Genomic DNA, 28,000 nt, shown 5'->3' on the forward strand with positions numbered 1-28,000 from the left:
CAAATAGATCCAGAATCTCTTGAGGCTCTTTTTAACAAATTTTAGTCAGGGGCCGCCTGGGTGGCTCAGTAGGTTGAGTGTGCGACTTCAGCTCAGGTCATGATCTCAAAGTTTGTGAGTTCAGTTCGTGAGCTCAAGCCCCCCATCAGGCTCTCTGCTGTCAACTCAGAGCCCACTTTGGATCCTCTATCCCCCTCTCTCTCCGTCCCTCCCCACTCTCAAAAAAAATTAAAATAATAGTAATAATATTAATTAATTAACTAATTTTAGGGGTGCCTGGGTGGCTCAGTCAGTTGGGCATCTGACTCTTGATTTTGGCTCAGGTCAGGATCTTGTACTTCATGGGTTTGAGCCCAGCGTAGACTCCACGCTGGCAGCAAGGAGCCTGCTTGGGATTCTCTCCCTCTCTCTCTCTCTCTCTCTCTGCCCCTCCCTCACTCACACTCTCTCAAAATAAACAAATAAACTAAAATAAATAAAAATAAAATTTAAATTCCATGTACCTTGTTCCATCTAAACCCCTATGCTCGTTGAAGACATGATCATCTCTCTCCTTGATGACAACAGTGGCCTGTTTATATTCTTATACCTGCTCCTTTCTCCTCAATCCAGCAGAGGAGTGGGCTCTGTTATAACTAGACTATAAAGAAGAACTCTTACAATTCAGTAACTAGAAGATAAGCCAGAGGGAAGAAAAGATACAAACCTAAACTTCATTTTAAACAACAACAACAACAACAAAAGGCCAGTAAACCCATAAAAGATGATCAGCATCATTAGTTATCAGAAATATGTAAATTACATTCACAATTAGATACCACTACATAGGGGCGCCTGGCTGGATCAGTCAATAGAGCATGAGACTCCTGATCTCGGGGTTGTGAGTTCAAGCCCCATACTGGATGTAGAGATTGCTTAAAAACAAAATCTTAGGGGCTCCTAGGTGGCTCAGTTGGTTAAGCGACTGACTTCAGCCTGGGTCACGAACTCTCGGTTCGTGAGTTTGAGCCCCGCACCTGGCTCTGTGTTGACAGCCCAGAGCCTGGAGCCTGCCTCAGATTCTGTGTCTCCCTCTCTCTCTGCCCCTCCCCTGCTTGAACTCTTGTCTCCCTCTCTCCCTCTCTCTCTCTCTCAAAAATAAACATTAAAAAAATAAAATATCTCTTTAAAGATACCACTCCATACACTAGAATGGCTAAAAGTTTAAAAGACTGACAATACCAAGTGTCGATGATGATGGAGCAACCAGAACTCATGCACTGCTAATACAGCCACTTTGGAAAATTGTTCAGCAGTGTCTCATAAAGTTAAACATGCAATACTCTGATCCAGGAATTCCAGTGCTAGGTATCTATCCAAGAGAAATGAAAACTTATGTCTACACAAATACTTGTACAGTTTCATTCATAATAGCCAAAATCTGGAAGCAACCCAAATGTCCAAGCACAGGTGAAACTTTCAACAAATACCATTCAGTGGAAAATCATTCACCAATAAGTAGGAAGTTGGGACTTTTGCTTCCAGGTGAAAGTAATTGGCAGTAGATAAACCCTCCTGCCTTAAATAATTCGAAAACCAATCAAAATAATGAAGCAAAGGTTTTCAGACATTGGCCAACAACAAGGCTGAGATCCTAAGAGAAGGGAAACTGAGATTATAAAAAAAAAAATATCAGTCTCTGCCCTGCGTTCCTGGCACAGAGCTCCTAAAACCTTGGTAAATTCCTAAGTGGAAAAAGTAATAGTAGCATCTTTTGTTCCATTGAGGCACCTTTGGGTGGGCTCCTGGTTGGCTCCTGGCCGGGAACTGGTCACCAGAAAAAAAAACCAAGCCATGATTAGAAGCTTGGAATTTTCTAGCCCCACCCCCATCCTCCAGAGAAGAGAGAAGGGCTGAAAAGGGACTTAATAATTGATGGTGCCTATGTGAGGAAGCCTCCATAAGATCTCAACAGTAGAGGGTCTGGAAGCTTTCAGGTGGATGAACACATCCACACCAGGAGGGTGACACATCCCAACTCCACAGGGACAGAAGCTCTTGCTCTTGGGACCCTCCCAGACCTTGTCCTACATATCTCTTCATCTAGCTGTTTACCTGCATCCTTTGTCTGATCTTTCCATAAAATGGTGAAAGTCAGTTGTTTCCCTGAGTTCTGTGAGCTGCTCTAGCAAATTGACCAAACCTGAGGAAGCAGCTGTGGGAACATCCAATTTGTAGCCGTTCGAACAGGGTTAGTTAGGTTGGGACAGGACGCCTGGAGGCCAGCAACGAGGAAGTCCTGACCAGCCATGGGGAAGGTCAGAGCCCTGTCCAGGCAGCACTCCACAAGAAACCGGATCCAACCAGACAGACCCAAGATGGCAGAAGCCATGACAGGAAACCCCTGGCCAAATTAGGAAGAAAAAGCGGGAAACCCTGCTTCCCACCCCAAGAAATGAATATGTCCCCTCCCCCACCACAAATTAGCAACTGCCAATTGAAGATAGAAACCCAACCCGCCAGCCGTACTGCTCTCTGAGCTTCCCAGCTCTCATTTCTCACGAGTGTGCTTTCGCCTTAATAAACTTTCCCGCTTGTGTTGCTCATCTGCCGTGCTGTGTGTCCCTGAATTCATTCTCATGACAAGAACAAGAACCTCTTTTTTTCTAAGCTTATTTGTTCATTTCGAGAAAGTGCGTGCATGCAAAAGTGGGGGAGGGACAGAGAGAGAGAGAATCCCAAGCAGGCTCTGAGCTGTTAGAATGAAGCCCTACCTGGGGCTCCATCTCAGGAACAATGAGATCACGACCTGAGCCAAAATCAAGGGTCGGATGCTTAACCAACAGAGCCACCCAGGCGTCCCGACAAGACTAGACCCAGGTCTGGCTGGGTTGACATCCCAGGGGCCCGGGGTCTCCCCAGTTCACCTGGCAACGTAGCCACATCACACAGAAGTTGTAGGTAACCTGGAGACCTACTACGTGCAGCTGGTATTGAAGTGGAACAGGAGGGGACCAGTCTTTTGGGACTGAGCCTTTAACCTGTGGGATAGGACTGTACCTCCAGGTGGATGGTGTCAGAACGGAGTTAAACTGCAGGACACCCAGCTGGCATTACGGAATCGCGTGGTGTAAGGAAAACGTCCGCATCTTTGGTGACCAGAAGCGTCAGAAGTGTTCGTGTCTCGTGCTTTGTGCGGGTGGTAAAGGAGACACTGGGTTTCAAAGACTCACAAGAAAAAGAACAAAGCAGGAGGTGGAGAACTGGGTTTCCCTACTCAGGAGTGAAAACTGAGGTTCCCCCTTATACAAACACAAACACGCTGGGCCCTCGAAGTGTTGCAGGCGGCTGCCTGGAGTCGGCTTCCTTGAAATGGCTCCTAGTGCAGGAAAGGGGGCCACAGAGGACACTCCAAGGAGCGGGCAGGGGATGCGGGGCCTCCGATTACCTGGCACCAGCTCACAGGTCCACCGACAGTCATGTCATCTCTCGAATGATCCTCTCCAACAAGGGGTCACCAAACCACACCCCAATTCAAACAAGCTGCCTGGTTTTGCGTGGCTCACAAGCTAAAAGTGGCTTATATATATTTTTTAAGTGTTTATTTATTTTTGAGACACAGAGAGAGAGAGCAAGAGGGGGAGAGGCGTGGGGGGGGGGCAGAGGATGTGAAGCAGGCTCTATGCGGACAGCAGAGAGCCCCTATGTGGGCCTCAAACTCACAAACTGTGAGATCATGACCCAAGCTGAAGTTGGACACTTAACCTACTGAGCCACCCAGGCGTCCCTGGTGTTTGTATCTTTAAATAGTGTTTTAAAAAAACAAACGAGGGGCGCCTGGGTAGCTCAGTCAATTAAGCAATTGACTTCGGCTCAGGTCATGATCTCATGGTTTGTGGGTTCAAGCCCCACATCAGGCTCTGTGCTGACAGCTCGGAGCCTGGAGCCTCCTTCGGATTCTGTGTCTCCCTCTCTCTCTGCCCCTCCCCCACTTGTGCGCTCTCTCGCGCTCTCTCTCTCTCTCTCTCAAAAATAAATAAAATGTAAAACAAAAACTAAAAAAAAAAAAGAGCAATATTTCTTGACCCACGACAATTTCATGTGTGAAATTGAAATGCTAGCGTCCATAAGTAAAGTTTTATTGGAACAGGGCATGCCCGTTCATTTCTGTATTGTCTACGGCCGCTTGCACACTGCCACAGAGACTGTGCGATCTACAAAGCCGAAAATATTTATTCTCTGTTCCTATGCTGAAAAGTCTGCCAAGCCCACTTTCAGAGCTACACACTTACATATTTACAGAAGAAATGTGGTGTTGGAGATGGCTTGAAAATAATAGGGGAGGAAGTAGGTGGGAGGTGGTTATGGGTTGCCAACTGAAGCTGAGTGATGAGTACATGAGGTTCGTTAAATTCTTATGTCTCCTTTTGTAGGTGTTTGAAATTTTCCATGTAAACGATTTTTTTAAATTTTTTTTTAACCTTTATTTACTTTTTTGAGACCGAGAGAGACAGAGCATGAACGGGGGAGGGTCAGAGAGAGAGGGAGACACAGAATCCGAAACAGGCTCCAGGCTCTGAGCTGTCGGCAGAGCCTGACGCAGGGCTCGAACTCACAGACTGTGAGATCACGACCTCAGCCGAAGTCGGACGCTCAACCGACTGAGCCACCCAGGCACCCCCCATGTAAATGATTTTTAAAAGAGAAAGCAACAGAGGAGACTGTGTGATTTTAGTGAAAGAAGGTGGAGAGCAGGGCGCCTGGGTGGCTCAGTCACCTAAGCCTCTGACTCTTGGTTTCAGCTCAGGGCATGGTTTGTGAGTTCCAGCCCCACATCAGGCTCTACTCTGATCCATGTGGAGCCTGCTTGGGATTCTCACTCTTCCCGTCCCTCTGGAGCTCTCTGTCTCTCTTGAATAAATAAATAATTAATTTAAAAAAAAAAAAAAAAAAAAAGAGGGTGGACAGATGAGGGGGAAAGGGGAAGGAAGCTGATAGGATGGGCTGATAGGGTGGGCACCACCAGGAAAACAGGCGGGTCTTTCAGGTCAAGTGGAAGGAGGAGGGAGGACCACTCAAAATTTATAGGTCACATCAGATAAAAACTGGGAGCTGTGTTTTGCTTCATCTCACTCTCAGGCAACCCACACCCCAATTACAGGACACCATCCTCTTGGGGGTACTAACAGGAACTTGAAGGGAACCCCCATAATGCACACCCACGGTTTCTTAAGATTATTTTATAGGCCCCCCCAGCATTCTTTCATACAGATTTCCCTGGTATTATCTAGCTTTCTTGAGCAAACAGATTCTTTAACCCCCAAGGGCACTTCCACAACCAGCTCTGCAAACAATTATGCTCATTTTACTGCCCAGGGCAAAAACAAACTGAAACTTTTGAAACCTACAAACACCAGAAGGCGCAAACTGCCAACAGGTTTGGAGGGAAGAGGATCGCAAAGCACTTTGTAGACCTGTTCTGCCCCACCAATCCCACCCCCAAGGCTGGTACATTCAACTCTCATAATAACTCTTACTGGGTTTGGGTCTTTTGGGCTTTGGGGAAACTTTGGCCCTTTTTTCTCCCTTCCCTTTTGGTCAGCTGCCCTGGGGCACTGGCCTCATTCACAATTCTCCAGTTTCCCAGACAATGAGCCTTCTTGTGCTTATTGCCAGCATCTCCCTATTAACTCTACGGAGAGGTATATGATTACTGAAACAGATGCCCTGCTTTCTGCTGCACATAATGTCTTCGTTCCAAGGAAACCCCAGAGCATCACCAGTACGGGATTTGGTTTTAATTAAAAGCTCTTTGGGCCATTCTCTTTCAGGAGGCTGGCCAAAAGGATTGAATGGAGTGTGCAGAGCAATAATGATTTGGGAGTTGATTGCTTTCTCCAAGGGCCCCTCCCCTTCCCCACCCACCCCCACCCCGTCCCACCACTGCCCAGCCACCTGCAGACTGGTGGAAATCAGGCAGGCTAGGGCCGCCTTGGTGGAACCTGTGAAAACAGCAACAATAACCACAAACCAGAAAGGAACACAGTTTCCGGAGAAACCACGAGGGAGAATTTAGATGAACAGGGAGACCAACCATCCTAGTTTCCCTGGACTGAGGGGTTTCCTAGGACACACAGTTCAGCTTTAAAACAGGAAAAGTTGTGGGGCGCCTGGGTGGCTCAGTCGGTTGAACATCCAACTTTGGCTCAGGTCATGATCCTGTGGTTCTGAGTTCAAGCCCCAGATCGTGCTTTCTGGGGTCAGCCTGTTAGCACAGAGCCTCCTTGGGATCCTCTGTCCCCTTCTCTCTGCTCCTCCCCCGCTTGCACTCCCCCCGACCCCAAAAAAGATAAATAATAAAAAAAAAAAAACAGGATAAGTAGCAGGCAAAGCAGGATAAGTTGGTCACCCTACAGATGAGAAACATTTCATCCTCTATGAAACTTGCTGAAATGCTGGGAATTTCCCCCAATTTTGGCACATCCCATCCCAAACACAAACCAACAATTCACAATTATATGGAGTTTTACTGTCTGCAAAGCAGCCCGATGTAAGGTTTGCATCATGGGTGCATATATATGGACCATACAGATACTAACTTGGAGATTTTCCACCGAGAAAAAAAATCACGGTACAATTTTCATTACTATTAATGCAAAGTGGGCGGACTTGTCTGGCTTGTAGAATAACAGGCTGATTGAACTGGATTTGGTGTTAGAATGGCCAGGCTCACAGCAGGCACACAAGTCAAAAGAGTGCTTACTTTCTGGACTAGAGGCATGGAGGCCTGAGCTCTTGCCCCAGCTCTGCCTTTGAGGGGAAGACTCTGGACAGACCTTCCCCTTCCTCTTTTAGTCTCAGGGGGACAAAATGGAAGGTTTGGGATTCTGAGATAAAAGGAGAGGAAGAAAAGTCTCACTGAGCACCTACCATGTGCCAGCATCACGCCAGACCCTCCCCTCCACTTACTCTCTCCATCGCACCGAAGGTTTACTTTCCTGGGTTTCACAGATGAGTTCATGGAAACACGAGGTCACACAAGCAGATAACAGAGAGGAGTCCCAATGCTGGGCTGCCTGGCTAGTCATAATCCCAGCAACTACCGAATGAGAGAGAACTAAGTACGCGTCCCTCTAAATACCCGGTCTCACTGAATCCTTGCAGAACCTTTGAGGCAAATATTACCATTATCTCTGCTTCTCAGAGAAGGAAACTGGTTACAAGAAGTCAAACCACCGGCCCAAGGTCACACAGCTACTGAGTGGAAGGGTGGCTGCCCAAACCCAGAGCCCAGATCCCAAGCACTGACCAGCTCTGCCCCCCCCTCCACCAGCCTCTCTGCTCAGCACCTGGAACCTAAAACTCCAGGTGGCCAGTGCCATCTCAAGGATAGGAGCTCCACTTTAATTTGAACCACCCAATTTGTGCTCTTGAACATACTCCTTAACCTCTCCAGGCTTGCATTTCCTCCTCTATACAATGGGGATGGAGAAAGTACCTCCCTCAGGAAGGCTGTTGTTAGCATTTGCAAAGTTCATCAATTGATTCAAAGCAGTACCTCCCTCAGGAAGGCTGTGTTAGCATTTGCAAAGTTCATCAATTGATACCAAGCAGTGTCGGTGTAGGTGCTATTTGCTTTGGGTGCATTTTCCCATTTCTTGCTCACAACAGCCAAGAGGTAAAATATGGGAAATATGTAAAGAATTGCCTTGTATAGGATACAAGTGTGCTGTTTCGAAGAGACACATGCACCCCAATGTTTATAGCAGCACTATCAACAATACCCAAAGTATGGAAAGAGCCCAAATGTCCATCGATGGATGAATGGATAAAGAAGATGTATACACACACACACACACACACACACACACACACACACACACACAATGGAGTATTACTCAGCAATCCAAAAGAATGAAATCTTGCCATTTGCAACTACGTGGATGGAACTGGAGGGTATTATGCTAAGCGAACTTAGTCAAAGACAAAAATCATATGATTTCACTCATATGAGGACTTTAAGAGACAAAACAGATGAACATAAGGGAAGGGAAACAAAAATAATATAAAAACAGGGAGAAGTACAAAACAGAAGAGACTCATAAGTATGGAGAACAAACTGAGGGTTGCTGGAGGGGTTGTGGGAGGGGGGATGGGCTAAATGGGTAAGGGGCACTAAGGAATCTACTCCTGAAATCATTGTTGCACTATATACTAACTAATTTGGATGTCAATTTAAAAAAAGTAAAATTAAAAAAAAAAAAAAAAGAATAGCCTTGTATAGAAAATAGGTAAAGAACTGAGCCAGCACTGGCACATATAAACACTCAGTGAATAATGGCTATTATTATTAGTGCTATTATTTTTGCAGCTGCTGTCATTATTACAAACGTTTCCATCATTGCTGTTCTTATTACTAAGTGGGTTTGAATCCCTTTCCTGGAAGTTTACACACACAGACACACACACACACCCCATCAAGAGCCCTTAAAGGCTCTGTGTCTGCCCTTGGCTCGCTCTCCTTTCTCGAGGCCCCCACGGCTGCAACCCACGCCAGCCCCATGCACCTTTTCTGCCTCTTCCCTGGGGAGGCCCCGTGGCGCGCCCCCGGCCCGCGCACGACCCCTGCGCCCCGGCCCGCCAAGCGCGCCTCACCTGCGGTGCCGGCTCCACCGCTGTGACTCGCGCGTGAGGGGCGAGGGGCGTGGCCACAGGGCTCACCAGGGGCGGGGGCGAGCGGTGGGGGCGGTGCCAATCTGCCAGGCTCAACCTCCACTCCCGCAGGGGAGAGTGGAAACCCCGCAGCCGCGGGGTCACAGCCGGCGCCTGGGGCTTTCTCTCCAGACTCCGGTGTGCCGCCTGAGGACGGACGAAATGAACTCTGCCCCGGTCCTCTCTGAGATTGCAGCCAGGGAGGGAGGTTGAAAAGTTAAAGATAAGAGCCACCAATTGCAACGTAGGGACTTTATTCGGACCCAGATGCAAACAGACTGTTAACAAATTATAAGACTGTCGGAACAACGTGATCACTGGATACGTAAAGGCTACATTTTTTAGTTGTGAGCATTGTAATGTGGTTCTCTTAAAAGTCCTTATCTTTTGGGGGCGCCTGGGTGGCTCAGTCAGTTAAGCATCTGACTTTGGCTCAGGGCATGATCTCCTGGTTAGTGGGTTCAAGCCCCATGTGGGGACTTGTGTGGATGGCTCAGAGCCTGGAGCAGGCTCGGATTTGGTGTCTCCCTCTCTCTTTGCCCCTCCCCTGCTCACACACACTCTGTCTCTCTCACTCTCTCAAAAATAAATAAACATTAAAAAAAAATTTTTGGGGGGGGGCGCCTGGGTGGCTCAGTCGGTTAAGCTGCCGACTTTGGCTCAGGTCACGATCTCGCGGTCCGTGAGTTCGAGCCCCGCATCGGGCTCTGTGCTGACAGCTCGGAGCCTGGAACCCGCTTCGGATTCTGTGTCTCCCTCTCTCTCTGCCCCTCCCCTGTTCATGCTCTGTCTCTCTCTGTCTCAAAAATAAATAAACGTTAAAAAAAAATTTTTTTTAATTAAAAAAAATTAAAATTTAATTAAAAAAAAAATTTTTTTTTAAATCCCATGGGGCACCTGGGTGGCTCAGTCCGTTAAGCACCTGACTTCGGCTCAGGTCATGATCGCAGGGTTTGTGAGTTCGAGCCCCACGTCTGTGCTGACAGCTCAGAGCCTGGAGCCTACTTTGGATTCTGTGTCTCCCTCTCTCTCTGCCCCTCCCCTGCTCATTCTCTCTCTCTCTCTCTTTCTCAAAAATACATAAACATTAAAAAAATACATATTCTGCATTGACTCCTAAACAGGATATAAGAAAACAGCATCTGGGTATTGTATCTGTTCTTAATTATTTTCTAGGACTTAAGAAGTGCAGGTGTATAAGACATTCCAATTTTACATGGTCATTTATTTGTGTGTGAGGGAGGGGTGGGAATCTTTTCATTTTTACATATACAATATTGAAAACGATTTTTAAATGGCCTTGTAACAACAATGCACTATTTAATTCATGAGAATACAGCATATTGACTCTAAAATCCAGAGGGAAATCTTAAGTTCTAGTTATGTAATAATACTCTCCTAATTCTCCAAAAGTATGCAATTTCCTAGCTAAAAAGAAGTACTTTGGTATCAGCACAGATTCCAATTCAGTGATATCAATATAAATAGCAAGCCACAAAGCACCAATTACTAGTAAATGAAACCCAATGCCATACCAGTTGTGCTATAAAAACAAATCATTAGGGAATCCAAATCAAAACCAGGAGATAACACCTCACATCCATTAGGATGACTACTATCAAGAAAAACAGGGGCGCCTGGGTGGCTCAGTCAGTTGAGCATCCTACTTCGGTTCAGGTCACGATCTCACGGTTCGTGGGTTCAAACCCCTCATCCTGCTTTGTGCTGACAGCTCAGAGCCTGGAGCCTGCTTTGGATTCTGTGTCTCCCTCTCTCTCTGCCAGGACAAATACTGTATAATTCCACTCACATGAGGAACCTAGAATAGTCAAATTCATAGAAAGCAAAATGGTGGTTGTCAGGGGCTAGAGGAAGGGGAAATGGGAAGTAATGGGTACAGAGTTTCAGTTTTATGAAATGAAGAGTTCTAAAGACAGATGGTGGTGATGGTTGCACTGCATGAATGTACTAAATACCACTATACACCTAAAGATGATTAAGGAGGTAAATGTTGTTATGTGTATTTTACTACATCTTAAAAAATTGGAAGAGAGGGGCGCCTGGGTGGCTCAGTTGGTTAAGTGTCCAACTTCGGCTCAGGTCATGATCTCAGTTCGTAGGTTTGAGCCCCATATTGGGCTCTGTGCTGACGGCTGTCAGAAGGCTCTGTGCTGTGAGACAGCTGTCAGCACAAAGCCTGCTTAGGCTTCTCTCTCTCTTCTCTCTCTGTCCTCCCCTCAAATAAATAAACTTTAAAAAAAATTGGAAGAGAAATAATGGTACTGTTGTCAGGGAACACTAATAATTTTTAAAGTAAGCAACTAAATGGGATACGGTATTCTGAATTGGCTCCTAAAACAGAAAAGGTTCATTAGTGGGAAAACGGGCAAAATCCCAATGCTCTGTAGTTTAGTTAATATGCCAATGCTAATTTCTTAGTGTTGGCAAACATGCCATAGCTACATAAAATGTTAATATTAGGTGGGCGCCTGATGGCTCAGTTGGTTACGTGTCAGACTTCAGCTCAGGTCATGATCTCAGTTTGTAGGTTTGAGCCCCACATTGGGCTCTGTGCTGACCGCTCGGAGCCTGGAACCTGCTTGGATTCTGTGTCTCCCTCTCTCTCTGCCCCTCCCCCACTCCTACTCTGTCTCTGTCTCTGTCTCTCTCTCTCAAAAGTAAATAAACATTGGGGCGCCTGGGTGGCTCAGTCAGTTAAGCAGCTGACTTTGGCTCAGGTCATGATCTCGCAGTCCGTGAGTTCGAGCCCTGTGTCGGGATCTGTGCTGACAGTTCAGAGCCTGGAGCCTATTTCGGATTCTGTGTCTCCCTCTCTCTCTGACCCTCCCCTGTTCATGCTCTCTCTCTGTCTCAAAAATAAATAAACGTTAAAAAAATTTTTTTAAAAATGTAAATAAACATTAAAAAAAAAGTTAACATTAGGGAAATTAGGTTAAAGGTGTATAGGAACTCTTTGTACTATCTCTGCAAAATTTCTCTAAATCCAACATTATACCAATATAGAAAATTTATTTAAAAATAAATTTTTTAGGAGTGCCTGGGTGGCTCAGTCAGTTAAGCGTCCAACTTTGGCTCAAGTTGTGATCTTGCGGTTTGTGGGTTCAAGCCCAGCGTTGGGCTCTGTGCTGACAGCTCACATTCTGGAGCCTGCTTTGGATTCTGTGTCTCCCTCTCTCTGTCTCTTCCCCACTCATGCTCTGTCTCTGCCTCCCAAAAATAAATAAATGTTAAAAAAATTTTTTTAATAAGTTTTTTTAAAGTGACAACTCGAGGGGCGCCTGGGTGGCTCAGTCGGTTAAGCGTCCGACTTCGGCTCAGGTCACGATCTCGCGGTCTGTGGGTTCGAGCCCCGCATCGGGCTCTGTGCTGACAGCTCAGAGCCTGGAGCCTGTTTCAGATTCTGTGTCTCCCTCTTTCTCTGACCCTCCCCTGTTCATGCTCTCTCTCTGTCTCAAAAATAAATAAATGTTTAAAAAAAAAAAAAAGTGACAACTCGAAAAACTTCAAATTAATTCATACATAGAAGACAAAGACAACACGTATATTAGAATCGATAAAGGAAGCAGTGAAATATGAATGCCTATACATAGCTACAGTAGATATAAAATTTTAATTTTTATTGTGCTGTTCCCTGTTGCCTAACTATTGTCTCATCATCCACTAACTGCAAAAAGGCAGGCTGTCGAATTCTATATTGCAGCAATATTTCCTTAATGATTCTGGGTGTGTATTTCCACTTAGATTACAAATGTTTCTTAGCGTGGTTACAGTATGAACTTCTTCTGCCAGTTCATGATGGGGTATCTTTGATAAGTTGGTTGTAAGTTTGTGAGCGTCTGGTTTCAAGTCAACCGGAAGCCCCAGTATGTGCTCAGTGGGTGCCCAGGCGGTACGAGTCAGACCAGACCGGCCCTGACTCAGTGCTCCGTTTTCCAACCGGAACATGGATGTGCCAGCTAGAAGCTTATTTGGACGGTACTCAGCTATCTGCACAAATGTGGTAGATCACCTTCAGTCACTGGAGGTCCACGTTGAGTACGTGCTGTAGTTGTTAGAAAAAAGGATCCTGAAACATGTCTATCAGTAACCAAGTAGTGGGAAGCAACTGATGCAAATAACTTCAGTATGAGTCCATTTAAACACTGTGTTCAGATCTAAGTGAAAACAAAGCTTTAATCAGCAAGAGGACGTGAACCAACTAAGTTTTACTTTATTTTCCAGCCCAGCTTCTTTTCTGTTGAAGGTCAACTCTCTAAAAACCGGGAAGACATACAGAAGGGTAAAATATACTATCATCGTTAACTACTCTGCACAAGGGAGCAATGGCTGAGGGTATTGTATCTTCTCTCCTTCCCTCTTCTGTAATCAGCAGCCTGAACACTCAAGGGGTTTACACTGCAGCTACAAGGAGCTGGGAATCACAGGTGCAGCTTGCCTTAACTTTCCCCATGACCTTCCAGGTCAATAGGTTAACTTGCTTTGACCACAAATACATCTCTTCTTAATTTCTCTAGCACAATCTTAAACTTGATACGAAGCACTTACACAAGGAATGGCGCAGAAAAGAAGGCAGCTTTATTGCACTTTGGGGAAAAAACAGGATTCCATGGGTGGGGGGGGGGGGGCGCGGCGGGGAGGAAAGCCATGGATACTCAGTAAGCAATATTGCCACCTAGTGGAGTGGTCACACGCCAGCAAGACTTTCAAGATCAGGTTCACAAATGTGATTGGATTTGCTTATTTAAATTTTCATCATAAAACGGAACTTTTAATATGCTGGTCTTCAGAGAACCTCAGATTTTGAGAAACGATTTGTATCCGTGCAATGCATAAATGAATGTGCTTGCCCTGCTTTCTTTTGGATAAAGAGAGGTTTGTTTTTTTTTAAATAGACTATCAAATTAATTCTTGATTTCCAAATTATAAAACTTTGCAGCGACCTGCCTCTTTGAATATCCATCACTCTTGCACTCTTGCTTGACAGTCTAAACGGCAAGATTATGACAATTTCTAAAGAAACAAAACTCAACTATGTAATAACTACATTAAGTTCACTCATTTCCTCTATTTTTATAATCTAGGGTGCTAAGTATTTGCACTTCACTTATTTGAATTCCACAGAAAAAAGCACTAGAATGCACCAATAAAAATTCTGCATAAGTCACATAACCCAATTCTTCTTATGACAACACGGTAACAGTGACAGATGCTGGTGTGAGGATGTGGGAATGCTGTTCTTAATGAATAATAAAGTAATTCTTCCCAAGGCTTTAATTCTCCTTTATACCCAGGTGTTGCAGTAAATGTGTTGACTTGATGACTTCTATGAGCATATAAATGAGAATATTTAATGAAACACCTGGCTGACAAAAAAAGGAACAAAGTCATGAGAATAACATATTGTTAATAACCACAATCTCAAATCCACGTCTCTGTTATTACTGAGATTTTAGATTCCGGGTTAAGTGCTCTGCTCTCTTTGGAATATGCACAATGGTTATTGATCTTGCTAATGAGTTCCTCTATTGCAACATTTGTGGGTATATGGTTGGAGGCACTCACGGATTCTAGAATGTATGAGTCTGACATGGTCTTCCTTCATCAACCCATATTCTTGGCAAATAAAGTCAGGAAAGCATTTTAGGAAGAACCAGATTCTGGGAAAGAGGTATACACGTGTGGAGTGAGAAGTTGAATTAAAACATTTTTAGGTAGACTGCATTTTGTCAGCAGACGAGTCAATGTTTCAATTCTGAGAGCCTGAGATTGTCTAGGAAAATACAATTCTGAGTATAGGGTGGAAGTTATCACAGAGACAGAAGCCAGTGTTTTGCTTTGCCAAAGCAATAGGACATGGGCGTGGGGGGTGATCCCTGAAGTATGTGACCTGAATGAGGTTGTTTGAGGGTTAGACTGCCTCAGGGTTCACCACAATTTGCAATAATCCTCGCAGGCCCCCACCCAGTCCCACCCAGTCCCAGTCAGAATCCTTTCTTTATGGCAAGTCAACCACACCTTGCACACAATGCTACTATTTGGGCACCCCTGAAGCCAAAACAACAGAAGATCCCAGGGGAGCCTTACATTAATTCAAACAGAATGCCAGAGTCATCTCCAAAAAAGTTTATTAGCATGATTAAAAACATTTTTTGAATAATGACAGAAAGAATTTCTAAACATGAAAGAGTATCAGTGGCTATACCTTATAACCAAATATTTGCAATCGAATGGACAGCTTTATTGCCAGTCTTCATTTTATTAAAAACAATCCATATTTATTGGTTCCATGTGAAGTCATGACTATTGCTTTGACTGAGAATGAGTCCCTACTGCAATTAAGTATAAAAAATATCTTCCATAATTGGAGTGTGGCCTGTATTACTGAGTAAAGAGTTGATAAAAATCCTCAAAGAGTTGGGTTTTTGTTTTTTAAAAACATTCCTTTTACACACTACAAAGAAATAATTAGTATTTTGGCTTTTTAAATTCCTACATGATATTTAGAATGGCAGTCCTCAGAGGTCCTCCCTTTACAGAATCGCCAACGCAGACCCTCTTCTGAAGTGTACATTCTTGGGTTGGGCTCTGAAGACTTGGGCCTCCGCGTGTTTATACTGGTTTGAGAACAAAGACAGCATCATCCAGAACATAGTAGTCGTTGTACATGTCGCCTTCGCACAGGTACGGTAGTCTGGTGAAAGCTTCAATAACAAAACCAGCTTTTCTGAAAACTTCAGGCAGACTATTCACTTGTTCTTCCCAGTTCTGTCCCTTGATTTCTAAAATTTCTGATGGCTTCTCCCACTTGCCACCTACTAAAACAAATAGAAACATTAAGTTAAATTCTTGAACAAACAAGTTATTTAAAGAGAGAAGGGACGGGGCGCCTGGGTGGCGCAGTCGGTTAAGCGTCCGACTTCAGCCAGGTCACGATCTCACGGTCCGTGAGTTCGAGCCCCGTGTCAGGATCTGGGCTGATGGCTCAGAGCCTGGAGCCTGTTTGAGATTCTGTGTCTCCCTCTCTCTCTGCCCCTCCCCCGTTCATGCTCTGTCTCTCTCTGTCCCAAAAATAAATAAACGTTGAAAAAAAAAAAAAATTAAAAAAAAAAATAAATAAAGAGAGAAGGGAGGAAGAACGGTATTGGCCAAGGACTTGGCATATGCCAAACAACTGGTGCTTCGATGAAGGATTCCTCCTGAGGCATGAGGACAAAAAGATGAAGTTTGGAACCAGGTTACTGAGGGTGAGAGCAGAAATGTAATTCCGGGTTTATCTTGATCGAAAGCGCATACATTTACCTTCCCTGACAGATTTAGGTATTAGCCTCCGTTAGACCAACTGGGTTGTAATAGTTAATGGGTCTTGGAAAACTGCTCCTTAAGTACTGGAATATGGAAGCAGAGAGTTACCCATAAAATGTAAAGGAAAGGTTGGGATAAATGCAAGAAAATACACTCCTGATCTAATATATGTATGAAATGCATTGACCAGAAAGGTTTATCAGGCTGCAAACAGACCAACGAAGGCGTTTAATTTACAAAGATCATCAGTGTGTTTTTTAAGGAAGTTGATCCACCCTCTTAACTTTTCATAACAATTTTATAAAAGTTAAGCTCCAAGACCAGAGAATGTAGAACACTAGAAAGGGGAGTCAACCTAGCATTTCTTGGAATAGTGGCTGAAGTCTGTACAGTCATTTAAGATGCCTGAACAGGGGCGAGGGAGGGGGCTGGGTAAGGTCTTCAGGTCTTCAAGTTCACACACCAAGCAGTGACTACAGACACACAGACCCACACAGGTAATGGTATATGTAATTTCTGGGGTGCTTTAAGGTATTGTGAGGTCTCAAAAATGCACACATATTAAAAGTATTACTAAATTCAGATAGAGAATAACTTTCTGTGAGAAAATATAAGACCAATAGGTGCCTAGAGTACAAATACTAGAGTGGAAAGATTTTTCACTCTTCTTGGTGGCCCAGCACCTGGACCCTCTTCCTAGAGTCTTACAGGAGGCAAAGCCTGGGGAAGCAGCTTTCCCCACTGTTCCCTACAGCTAAGGCACTGGCACATGACCTAAGCTCAGACACACTCACCTGAGACATGAAATGAAGAGCTAGTGACCGAGGAAAGCGGGACTCAGGCTCCTTCTCGGGGCGGGGGGGGGGAGAGCAGTGGCCATGAGACCCAGCAGCTAGGGCAGCATCAAGTGGCGTGAACAACAGAGTGTGGTCCATGTCATGGTGTCTATTGCTTGGCTGTAGACCCCACACAATTCTCCAGTCTTCCCAGTGACTATGTGAGCCCCCCGCTGAATCCTTTCAATAAATTCCCTTTCACTTACATCAGCCAGAGTCAGTTTCTGCTGCTTCCAAGGGAAAACCTGACCGATGAGGCCTCCATGGGGCAGGAGGTGGGGGAAGAGGGAGCCGAACACAGGGCCCACGTTTTATTCCAACAACAAAGCACAAAGGGGTTAGTTAAACAAAACTAAGGTACAACTAGTTCCCATCACACAACATAGTTCTCATTGTTCACTAATTTTTCGCTGGTCTCTGTATGAAGACACTTCCTCTGCTTCTTCCAGCTTGCCAGCAGTTACTGGCCTAGCACTGAGCACACAGCAGTTGCCCCAGGGCCAGTGACTGAACTACTCTGGAAGTTTAAAGCACGAATTACCTGTCAACGCTCTTTCCTGGGAATACACACTACATGTAAACCAAAACCCCACTCAAAACACCTAACACCTATGAGGAATTGTAAAATCTAAGAAAAAATTTATCACATAAACATTCAGAAATGTGCTCTAGGCTAAAATCTCAACTTTCGATGGTGAAACTGGGTTACAAACAGTCTTTACACAATTTCAAAAAGTTCCCAATTGTGGTTCTTTAGTTAAGAGTTCCTCTCTTTAGTTCTTCCTTTCTAAAGAGACAGGAAAAAAAAAGCCAACTCTCTTCAAACACACACTCCCCACCACCACACGCTCACACACAACGAAATGGAGACTGTGAAGAGAGGCAAGACCGTCCTCGGCCTGGAAATCAATCTGATTCTCTTTTATGTTGGTAAGGTCTTTTCTTTCCTCCTCCATTTTATTTAATCAATCGCTACTTCTCACCTAATGCATTTATAGTTTAAGCCCCTACGGATTAATTTTTAAATGTCTAATACTATGGAGATGGTCTTTTTCCCCCAAGAGAAACAGGTTAATAAAAGAACAGCTGAGAAAAAGTTTCAGATTAACCTCGAAAATTCCCTTTGCTGCCTTAGGGAAGAGCACCTCAAAAAACAAAAGACTGAAAATGTTCTTAAAATCGAATGTGCTGCGGGGCGCCTGGGTGGCTAGTCAATTAGGTGTCCAACTTTGGCTCAGGTCATGATCTCATGGTTTCTAGGTTTGAGCCCCGCTGGGGCCTCTGTGCTGACAGCTCGGAGCCTGGAAGCCTGCTTTAGATTCTGTGTCTCCCTCTCTCTCTGCCCCTCCCCGGCTTGCATGTGCTCTCTCTCTCACTTTCTCAAAATTAATAAACATTAAAAAATATTAAAAAATAAACATTAAAAAATTTTTTTTAATTGCATATGGTCATCAACAATGTAGTTTCCATACAGGCAAACTCTCACTGCACATGAGAGGCACTAAACAATATGTGCTGAATATTTTCAAAGAACAATGTTTCTGAAAAGCCAAACTGGTGCAAATTAAAAAGTACTTGTCATTTAAAAAAAAAAAAAAAAAAAGCTGTCATGGCTCCTTCCATACAGCATAACCATCTTATATCTATTTTTAAAATTCTGCCTATACTGGTTTTTGTCTAGGAAAGAGAAAGTGGCTTTAATAATCTATCTTATCAGAGTTGTGATAAAGCTAATAATCTCAATTGCTCACAAAGTCTGGGTCATAGGACAGGGAAGGTGGCAAAGCTCTTAAAATTAATTTTTTTCTCATCTGTAAAGAAATAGATCAAAATGTTAACAGTGGTTATTTTGGGCAAAAGGACTATGGGTGATTTCAATAATATTCTGATTTTTTCCCCTAATCCATATATATGGCTTTCATAAACTATTTTCATTAGTGTTTTTTAAAAGAATTTTTTTTAACATTTATTCAGTTTTTGAGAGACAGAGTGAGCGGGGGAGGGGCAGAGAGAGAAGGAGACACAGAATCCGAAGCAGGCTCCAGGCTCTGAACCGACAGCACAGAGCCCGACGTGGGGCTCGAACTCACAAACTGTGAGATCATGACCTGAGCCGAAGTCAGATGTGTAACCAACTGAGCCACCCAGGCTCCCCTTCATTAGTGTTATTTTAAAAAAGAATCCTATCTTTTAAAGATATCCTCTGACAGATGTGAAGAGAGGATAACTAAGATTTACCTAAAATCACGTAGGAGCAAAGGACCAGGTCAGGGGAGAGACGGAAAACTTTGGGACAAAGAACAGCAGGGGTGTGTGCTAGCCTGCCACTTCTGCCTAAGCTTGAAATTCTCCATAATTAGTGTCGAAAATCAGTTTTCTATTTATTTTCCAGCTTGAATCACAGTAAACTGATCTTTTTTTATTCCCTCCACCAAGAAGATAAACTTTCAACCTTTTCAGCGGGTCCTGAGTTGAGAGAGAGACAGAGAGAGACAGACAGAATCCTATGGAACACGAGAATTCTTAAAGAGAGCTTCATAGGACCAGGCTTGCTGTGACCCGTTATCCAAACTTCTCTCTTTTGCAAAGATGTTGCTTAACTGGTGCAGGGGAGGGACGGCAGTTTCCTCACCAGTCAGGCGCTCACAGAGGAAACCGCTGACCGCTCTCGGCTCTCAGACTAACGGTGTAGAAGTGGGAAATCATTGGAGATACACAACGCCAAAGTTGCAAATATTTCTTTTTCCCTGGGGACTTAGTTCTCCAAAATGTTTAAAAGTCAGCTTCCCTTTTAAAATGCTACCTGAAAGGACTTCAAACTGTTACATCATGGCGGGTCCAGCTCCAAGTCAAATCCCCAGTACATATTGATGTAATTATACCTTGCGAAGTGTTTGTACTTCTAGGGGGCGCCTCTGAATAGGAGACGTGAGGTTCATTTACCAGACATAGGAGTGAATCCAATCCCTTAGCTGAAGACCAGTGAGAAGCCTGCTGCTTCTCCAGGTGACCTCCCCCTCTCATTCGGCCTACGCTCCCAGCTCATCTCAAACTGTACATATACTGAAATTAAAACATGGTGAGAATATATTTGCATCACAAATGCCAAGATTCAAATTTTAATACCTCTTCTGGATTAAAGGTATAGGAAAATTGTTAAGTTAAAAAACAAAACAAAAGAAAACAAAACAAAACAAAAAGCCTGTCTGAAATTCAAGCCATCAGACCACTTGGATTACTTTTCTATTTCATTTACAGCAGGAAAGGACAAACTCAGACAAATAAGATCATCTGGAACACATAACCAGTTAGGTTAAAGACCTGGTTAAAGTCAGGCTAAAAACCTGCATGAATTCCAATTTGTTTCAACCAATACTGTTTTATGTAGGCCCTCCCTTACCCCAAAAGGGGTTCAGGCAGATCTTCCCATTTATAAACACCAGAGTGGTTTTCCACCTCACGGGCCCGAGATCAGAAGGCCAAGGTGGGGACCCAGCCAGCGTAACTTCGCCAAAGCGCATGGCAGAGAGCAGTAGACTGGGTGTGTATCTGGTCCTAGCCCTGCTGACACCTGCTGAAATGCCCACAGTTATCTCTAAAATGGGCATCTAACGCCATGGGAACTGAAGTGGTGAGAACAGTGGCAGCAGAAATAGCTTCCTTTCATTAAGTACTTGTTAAGGCTTAGCCAAGGAAACATTCCTTATGCATCAATGGTCTCACTTAGACTTCATACTAACTCCACGAGCTGCATATACCGTCCTCACTCTGCTACACATCACAGAGCTAGGATCCAAACTCAAGTCTGTGCTCTTTATTACGACACTGTTCACTGAACAAGATAGAAGCTACCGGGGACTACAAAGCAGGGCATCAGTGCCAGGAAGAAATCATGTCTGCTTAGCTGTGGCCAGGCTAGCTCATTAGGTCTCTGTTCAGTAACCGAATACCCTGTAGGCTAAGCCAGGGATGTATTTCGGCAGGTGTGCCCCATTGTCTTTTATGTTTTCCGTAGGAACAACCAGGCTTTACAAAGGAATAATTGTGAAGTGCCATGAATTCTTAGCAATGCCAACCCCCACAAGGAAAAAAAAAAAAAAAATCCCTCGTGCTCCTGTGTCCTGTGCCCAGTCATCAGCAGTGACACCTGCATTGAGGGGCTTTGATACCCATCACCACAGTGACTACAACACTGTGAGGCCAGGGGTACAGATAAGGAAACAGGCTCTGAGAGATCAAAGGAAAGCTTGTAACCACACTAGGAGTAAACACGGGACCCCAATTTCTGGACTCTGGATCTGCAGCCACCTCAGCCCGCAACGCTGATTTCACTGGCACCCCTCTGTCCTCAAGTAATCAGATGTCACAGTAAACCAGCAGGTGAAGGTCAGGAAATGTGGGGAGTCAGGAAAAGTGAGGACCACCAGGGTTTTATTAATACAGTCTTACTTGTGCTGAGAACAGGGAAAGAAAGGAATCTGCTTGGGGTTCCCTAGCCCCAAAATGTCAGTTAAATAAAAAAGCACAGGCAAAGGGAAGCGAGAAGCCCACTAAACATGGCTCATCTGCTTCTGCCCACAGGTGCTGCTTGTGAATGTATAGTCTCGGTCTCTCAACCACAGTATCTCGAAGTGGACCACACCCAAGAAGCCATAACCATTCAGTGTTCCTACTCCCATGTGGGGTGCCCCGTAGAGCAACCAAGAAGCCTGTGGTTTCGCTATGGAGCTCACCAGCCGGAGAACCTCTGCTTGGATGGATGCACCAGCGATGCGGGCAAGTTCACAGTGAAGGAAGCCCTGACACAAAATCAGGTTTCCCTTACTGTGAACAGGGTGACTCTCAACGACAGTGCCATCTACATCTGTGGAATTGTCCTTCCCCTTTCAAAGGAACCAGGAGCCAAGCGGACCGGAGAAGGGACCATGCTGGTGGTGAGAGGTCAGTCAGCTGAGGCTTTGTTTGGCTCTTTAAATGCATGAAATTGCTTATATGTGGAGAGTAAGAGATAAATGTGCTAACTCGGTACACTAACCAGTGAAGGGCGTGATCTACCAAAGGGAAACTCGGGGTGATTAGCAAACAGCTTGTTCAGGAACTGGGCTGGCGCTGCGCCATCTAGAACAAAGCATAAGTGACCAATAAATTGGACCGGGGAAAAATATGCAATATGGAGAATAAACACAAATTTGAGGAGAGCCATGGGGAGACCTCCGACCTTACCCATTCTGTAGGACAGAAGAACAGAAAGGGATCAGTGTGACTCTGGCTTCTTGAGATTTGCTAAAAACCTATGACCATTTCCTTTTTCAAGTGAGGATACTGAACCTAGCTATATCTTACAAATTAAGATATTAAGAAATTTCAGGAAAAAAGTTTCACCCGGAGAAGGGAAATAAATCCTTGACCTTTTTTGATCTCTTCCCTTAAAAAGGACTCTGGTGTGATCACTGAGATCACTAAAATACTAACTCAAAATCAACAAGCCTTATGGTTTCAAAATAGGACTTTAGGGACACCCTGAGATCATCCTGTATTATAATCCCTGCTTTTAATTGGTGTTCTAATGGGCTTTTGGTATCTCCATTGTCATTTAACCTTAGTTTATTCTCACCTATAAGATAAATTATAAATGAGTTAACAAACACAAAGCACTTTCAATGTTGCTTGGCTTATAGCAAGTACTCAATAAATGTCAGCTACAGATATTAAAACAAATACACAAGTTTGGAGATTTGTGTGTGTGCAGTGTATCTCAATGCATTAGTCTTCTATTAAAAATGTTAGCCAAAACTAAAAACAGTTTGTAAAGAGATAGAAGGTCTCAAAACTGCAAGCTCATGTGAAAAGAGATTCTTCTCTAGGAAGAAATGAAAGTATTGCTAAGAAATGAAAATATTGCTAAGAGAGACCTGGCAATTTCCTGCCTTTTCTACCAAGCTCCTAATTTAGCCCTTGAAACATTTTTTTGAAATTTTACAGATATGCTTAATTTGTTAGTTTCACAACAAAAATGTATGTTATACAAACCGAGTTCACAGGATGAGCACCTATGGCATATTTAGTTAAAAAGTGCAGGTTATTCAGATAAGTTACAAATCTAATTGTATTTTGTGCTTCAAAAATCAGGTAATTGAAGACATGGCAGGTTACTCTCTCTCTACCTAGAGCATGAGATACTTGCAAGGAGAGAGAAAATCAGATTGTGAAAATGAATTCAATAATTCTACTTCCAAACTTTATTAGAAAGAAGGGGCACATATAACAATGTGTCTTTTAAGGATGTAGTAAGCCCTAAGATCCTCAGTGTATGGCCTTGTCAGGTCCTTTCGCAGACTATGCTATTCCGTTATGTATACTAAACAGTTCAAGGTTATAAACGTCAGCATTAACAACTGCATAGCAAAATATCTTAACTCCATGAACAGACTGTTGGTGACACTCGTACATCATTTCTACCAAAAGAAATGTTAAATGCTCTTGAACTGTCCTGAAATGTTTACCTAACTTCACATAATGGGTTATATAAAATGCTATATTCTTAGCATTATGACAAGTAATTAATTGAATTTAAATTTTTTTTTAGTTTTCAAAATGAGAAACAGTTTTGGTATAACACATTTGAAGAACTGATGAACTGGTTTTAATTAAATATACCTGAGTATCTTTTGAATTAAGAGACCCTGAATAAATTTTTACACAGTCAGAGCAAGTTCATGTCTTATCTCTAACACCTGTAGCTCCCGTTGTACTTTATATGTGTGTTTGCAATAGTATGTTTCAATAGTGACTCTAGTTCTTTGTTTCTGTAGTTAACAAAGAAATGAAGGGACTCCACAGTCTCCTGATAGCTGTTCTATCACTGCTCTCTATCTACATGACTGTTGTTCTCGGGATCTTCGTGGTCCTCTCCAAAGTAAGTCAAATTTCCTTGCTCTAGATGTCCCTGTAGCCTTGAATATTATCATAAGGAAATAATTTTCACCTCTCCACACGTGAGGCTCAGAATTAGCTTACCTAATTAATTAACATCCTCCTGTACATCTGCAGGAAACACCACCTGCAGGAGTAGTCTATAGAAGTGTAAATTTTCATCACTGAAGTTATTATTAACTGGAGTACACAACTTACAATGTTTCCTCTTTACAACCAGTAATATGGGAATAAGAGATCCTTCTTTATAACTATCTTATATGCTATCTTTCTGCTGGGGAGCATTACACTTATCTTAAAAAAGCCTAAGAATAGCCTTTAAGAGCAAAAAGGGGTTAACAAAGAAGCTGCCTTAAAATACTTTTAAAAGGCCTGAAGGTTTTGAGGAGGCTGGCTAGTCATATAAGAGGGGGTACATATGTGTTATATTAGGATTACTACAAATCCTATAATCAACATCAGTTTGAGTTATTAGTATAATAAAAGCATCTCAGAAATGCTTTGTAGAAGTTAACTCTTACTGTATATCATTTAAATATTAAGTTAGTTTAATCTTAATACGGTATGAGATATCTGCCACAACTGTTTTGAGTGCATAAAGTGTCTGATAAGACTTTCCTTTTCCTCTTGACAGTCAAAATCTAACTCTCTAAGAAACAAAGAAACAGAAGACTCACAAAAGGTACAGACCAATGCTTGTCAAATACCTTTAAAATGGTGGTTGGTTGTAACTATTTCAAACCCACAATAATTAAATACAGAGAACATCACGGTAACTTTCAACCACAGATATCATTTCCTTTCTTTTTTAAAAATATTTTTATTTATTTTTGAGAGGGGACAGAGAGAGGATCCAAAGAAGACTTTGCACTGATATGGGGCTTGAACTCACCAAGTGTGAGATAATGACCTGAGCCGAAGTTGGACGTTTAACTGACTGAGCCACCCAGGCACCCCAGATACCACTTCTTTCTTTTTTTAATTTCTTTTTTTAATGTTTGTTTATCTTTGAGAGAGAGGGAGAGACACAGCATGAGCAGAGGAGGGGCAGAATGTGGCGGAGACACAGAATCCAAAGCAGGCTCCAGGCTCTGAGCTGTGAGCACAGAGCCCGACGTGGGGCTCGAATTCACTGACAGCGAGATCACAACCTGAGCTGAAGTCAATCACTTAACCAACTGAGCCAGCCATGTGACCCCACACTAGATACCACTTCTTATTACTGAGAAACTCGAGGATAATCTCAAGTGGTAAACTAGGATTTAAATTAGATTATTCTCAACCACAAACCCTACCTCACATACTCAGAATACAAAAGTTAATGGGAAGTACAGACGTGCTGGGGGTGGAGGGTTATTTCCTCAGACTGGAGGCAATAACGAAAGAAAAAGTTCAGAGGATGTACAATAATAATCACTTCTAGTCCTAAGAGAGACAGGCATTTTTTTTCTCATTTGTGTTTATAGAAGAGTGCTTGGCGTATTTTTCAGGAAATTGCTCAAGAACTATATAATAAGAGACACGTGGAAACAAGACAATAATCTATAAGTGTAAAATATCACAAAGATGTAATGCAAATATAAAGCATATATATCTGTTTGGCTAAAAGAGCTAAGCTGCCAACGAGCTGTCAATAATCATGTTTTCCTATAGAGTAGGAGTCTGAAAGGGACTTTCACATATGATGCATGTTTATAGAGAACATGTTTTGATAAATACATAACAAAGGACATTTGCCACAGTATTAAATACAGACCAGGCTGGCATCTTAGTAACATGGAATCTTTCAGAAACACAGTGGATACAGGCAGTGTTTTCGATTCAGACAAGGATGCTTTTGTGGATTCCGAGACCCTTTGTACGATATCTTGCATGCAGTAGTGGGCAATAAGTTCCAAACATTTGGAACTTGGGTCAAATTATACAGAAAACACTACTAGTAAGGCAGAAATAAGTTCACATTAGAAAAGATGAGCTAGGGGCGCCTGGGTGGCTCAGTCGGTAAGTGTCCGACTTCGGCTCAGGTCACGATCTCGCGGTTGACGACTTCAAGCCCCGTGTCAGGCTCTGTGCTGACAGCTCAGAGCCTGGAGCCTGCCTGGAATTCTGTGTCTCCCTCTCTCTCCGCCCCTCCCCGCTCATGCTCTGCCTCTGTCTCAAAAATAAATAAACGTTAAAAAAAATTTTTTTAAAGATGAGTTAATGAAAGTAAAAATTAAGTATTTCTTCAGTCTAAAGGATTGGAGTGGCAAGAACAAGCATTTATGTTATCTATAATACATCCAACAGTGTCCCTTTAAAGTCCCATATAACAGGTTTTTCAAACAAGATGCTGTTTGAGTGCTAGCAGAGCACATACTCAGTTTCCACAAGGCACAGTCAGGCTGCTCAGATTTCAATTAAAATGTAGACAAAATAATGAACGTATACACTACTAAGGATTTTTCCTCCTAAACAGGAACCAAGAGGGCAAATTAAGAGCCTGATACCAGGTGGTTTTTTTTTTTTTTTTTTATCCAAACTTTTAAAAAGGATTTTCATCCAGGAGAGAATACAGTCCAAGTAGTCATTTCATACTTCAGTGTGTATACAAATACATCAAGAAATGGTCTCATTAGGGGCACCTGTGGGGGCTCAGTCAGTTAAGCATCTGACTTCAGCTGAGGTCACAATCTCACGGTTCATGAGTTCAAGCTCCGCATTGGGCTCTGTGTTGAGAGCTCGGAGCCTGGAGCCTGCTTCAGATTCTGTGCCTCCCTCTCTCTCTGCCCCTCCCCAACTCCCACTCTGTCTCTCTCTCTCTCTCAACAATAAATAAACATTAAGCAAAAATAAAATAAATAAATAAAATAAAATAAAATAGAGATGGTCTAATTACCTAAGACACCACTCTGAATAATTATAAATGCCTGTTCACTCTTTTCTTGCTGAGGCTGGAGCATCTTTTTCTGCAAACAGGGAAAGATAAGTGTCCTGAAGACAAGTCTAGAAGTGAGTATTGTAAGCCAGGGCTCTCACAAAAGCATGTGAACAAGAAAATTAATTTTCAACAGAGCACAGAAGAACATCAGTGTAGCCCAGACTGGAAAACACTACAGGCCAAACAACCCTGTTACTTCAACAACAACATTGACAATAAAAATGCAATGAATGGAATCTTAATACACTTAACAAAATATAATAAAGAATGAAAAATGCTTAAAAAGAAAAGAAATTTGATTTTCAGTTCCCAAATCTTACTCTAAATACAGGGACACTAGTAACTGGACCTTTAAGATTACTGGAGGGTACTTGGGACACAGAATGCAAGAGGGCATAGTAGTTTGTGTTGCTTGCAGTGGGGCATCATTGGTTATATAATCATAATTATGGCTTATTATTTACTATTGCAGGAGAAAGGCAACACTTATGAATAAAGAAGAGCACTTTCTAACATGAAAAGCCACAGAAATGTTTTAATTTTCAATGAAGTCACTGAAAATCCAAATCCAGAAGCCGTGGCAGTGTTAATGGACACACAGGGCTTTACAAAAACAATCATAGGTAAATGGAAAAGATAATTACCTAGAAGGAAGAATGCCACAGTACAAGAAAATTATCATTAGCAGTAATTACCAAAACTAAAACCCTACAAAATACAACTGAAAAATACTTTCCTAATTTGCCAGGAGAATTGAGTAGTCTAACATTTTTTTTTAATTATTTTTTTTTAACGTTTATTTATTTTTGAGACAGAGAGAGACAGAGCATGAACGGGGGAGGGGCAGAGAGAGAGGGAGACACAGAATCGGAAGCAGGCTCCAGGCTCTGAGCTGTCAGCACAGAGCCTGACACGGGGCTTGAACCCACGGACCGCGAGATTGTGACCTGAGCTGAAGTCGGACGCTTAACCGACTGAGCCACCCAGGCGCCCCAAGTCTAACATTTTAAAAACTTCCATTTTCATAACACATATCCTGTATTTGTTTCATTCAACATACGAGATGCGTGATGACCATTACCCTAAAGATTAGAGGACACACTACATCCCTCTGTCCTGAGTGGAAGAACTGTCTTTGTGAGTGTGATAGTGATGGGCCAATTAAGACTAAGCTGGGAGGGAGGGAAGAAGATGGAAGCGAGATGTCAAAATCGTAATTAGAGAAACCATCTTAAAAAAAAAAAAGAAAGAAAAGCCATCTTGAAAAGTACCTTGGAGCAAGTATTATTTCTTCTGG

At 43.1% G+C, this 28,000-nt stretch overlaps 3 protein-coding genes across 8 annotated transcripts in view; 1 reads left to right on the forward strand and 2 right to left on the reverse strand.

Moving 5' to 3' along the window:
• Positions 1–8,815, reverse strand: part of OTOA (otoancorin) — a 75,381-nt gene extending 66,566 nt beyond the window's left edge. For both annotated transcript variants that reach the window (XM_060648766.3, XM_078439737.2), the window contains exon 1: positions 8,635–8,815. The gene's annotated coding sequence lies outside the window, so the exon portion shown is untranslated. The remainder of the gene's footprint in view (positions 1–8,634) is intronic.
• A 6,005-nt stretch (positions 8,816–14,820) lies between these two features.
• Positions 14,821–28,000, reverse strand: part of METTL9 (methyltransferase 9, His-X-His N1(pi)-histidine) — a 51,785-nt gene continuing 38,605 nt past the window's right edge. For 2 of the 3 annotated variants that reach the window (XM_078440475.1, XM_078440473.1), the window contains exon 5: positions 14,821–15,527. In XM_078440475.1, the coding sequence (XP_078296601.1) occupies positions 15,322–15,527 (206 nt within the window). In that variant the 3' untranslated portion in view covers positions 14,821–15,321. The remainder of the gene's footprint in view (positions 15,528–28,000) is intronic. The other variant, XM_078440474.1, reaches the window with a different exon arrangement.
• On the forward strand, positions 17,686–27,984 carry IGSF6 (immunoglobulin superfamily member 6). Of its 3 annotated transcripts, XM_078440478.2 has the most exons (5): positions 17,686–17,780; positions 21,432–21,791; positions 23,663–23,766; positions 24,418–24,465; positions 27,176–27,984. In XM_078440478.2, the coding sequence occupies exons 1-5, from the start codon at positions 17,714–17,716 to the stop codon at positions 27,197–27,199; spliced, it is 603 nt and encodes a 200-aa protein (XP_078296604.2). In that variant the 5' UTR covers positions 17,686–17,713; the 3' UTR covers positions 27,200–27,984. The 3 variants fall into 3 exon arrangements, with proteins under 3 accessions (XP_078296604.2, XP_078296602.2, XP_078296603.2); XM_078440476.2 differs by lacking the exon at positions 27,176–27,984 and having other exon boundaries at positions 24,418–26,643; XM_078440477.2 differs by lacking the exon at positions 27,176–27,984 and having other exon boundaries at positions 23,672–23,766; positions 24,418–26,643.

The sequence above is a fragment of the Panthera onca genome, chromosome E3 (assembly GCF_046562875.1).
Source record: "Panthera onca isolate mPanOnc1 chromosome E3, mPanOnc1 haplotype 2, whole genome shotgun sequence".
Classification (NCBI taxonomy): domain Eukaryota; kingdom Metazoa; phylum Chordata; class Mammalia; order Carnivora; family Felidae; genus Panthera; species Panthera onca.

What these genes read in the sequence shown, in the direction of transcription:
- IGSF6 (XM_078440476.2), top strand. Translation starts at nt 17,714, where the DNA reads ATGGAGACTGTGAAGAGAGGCAAGACCGTCCTCGGCCTGGAAATCAAT. An exon ending in GACCATGCTGGTGGTGAGAG is followed by an intron (nt 21,792 to 23,662) that starts GTCAGTCAGCTG and finishes TTGTTTCTGTAG; the next exon opens with TTAACAAAGAAATGAAGGGA. An exon ending in TCTTCGTGGTCCTCTCCAAA is followed by an intron (nt 23,767 to 24,417) that starts GTAAGTCAAATT and finishes TCCTCTTGACAG; the next exon opens with TCAAAATCTAACTCTCTAAG.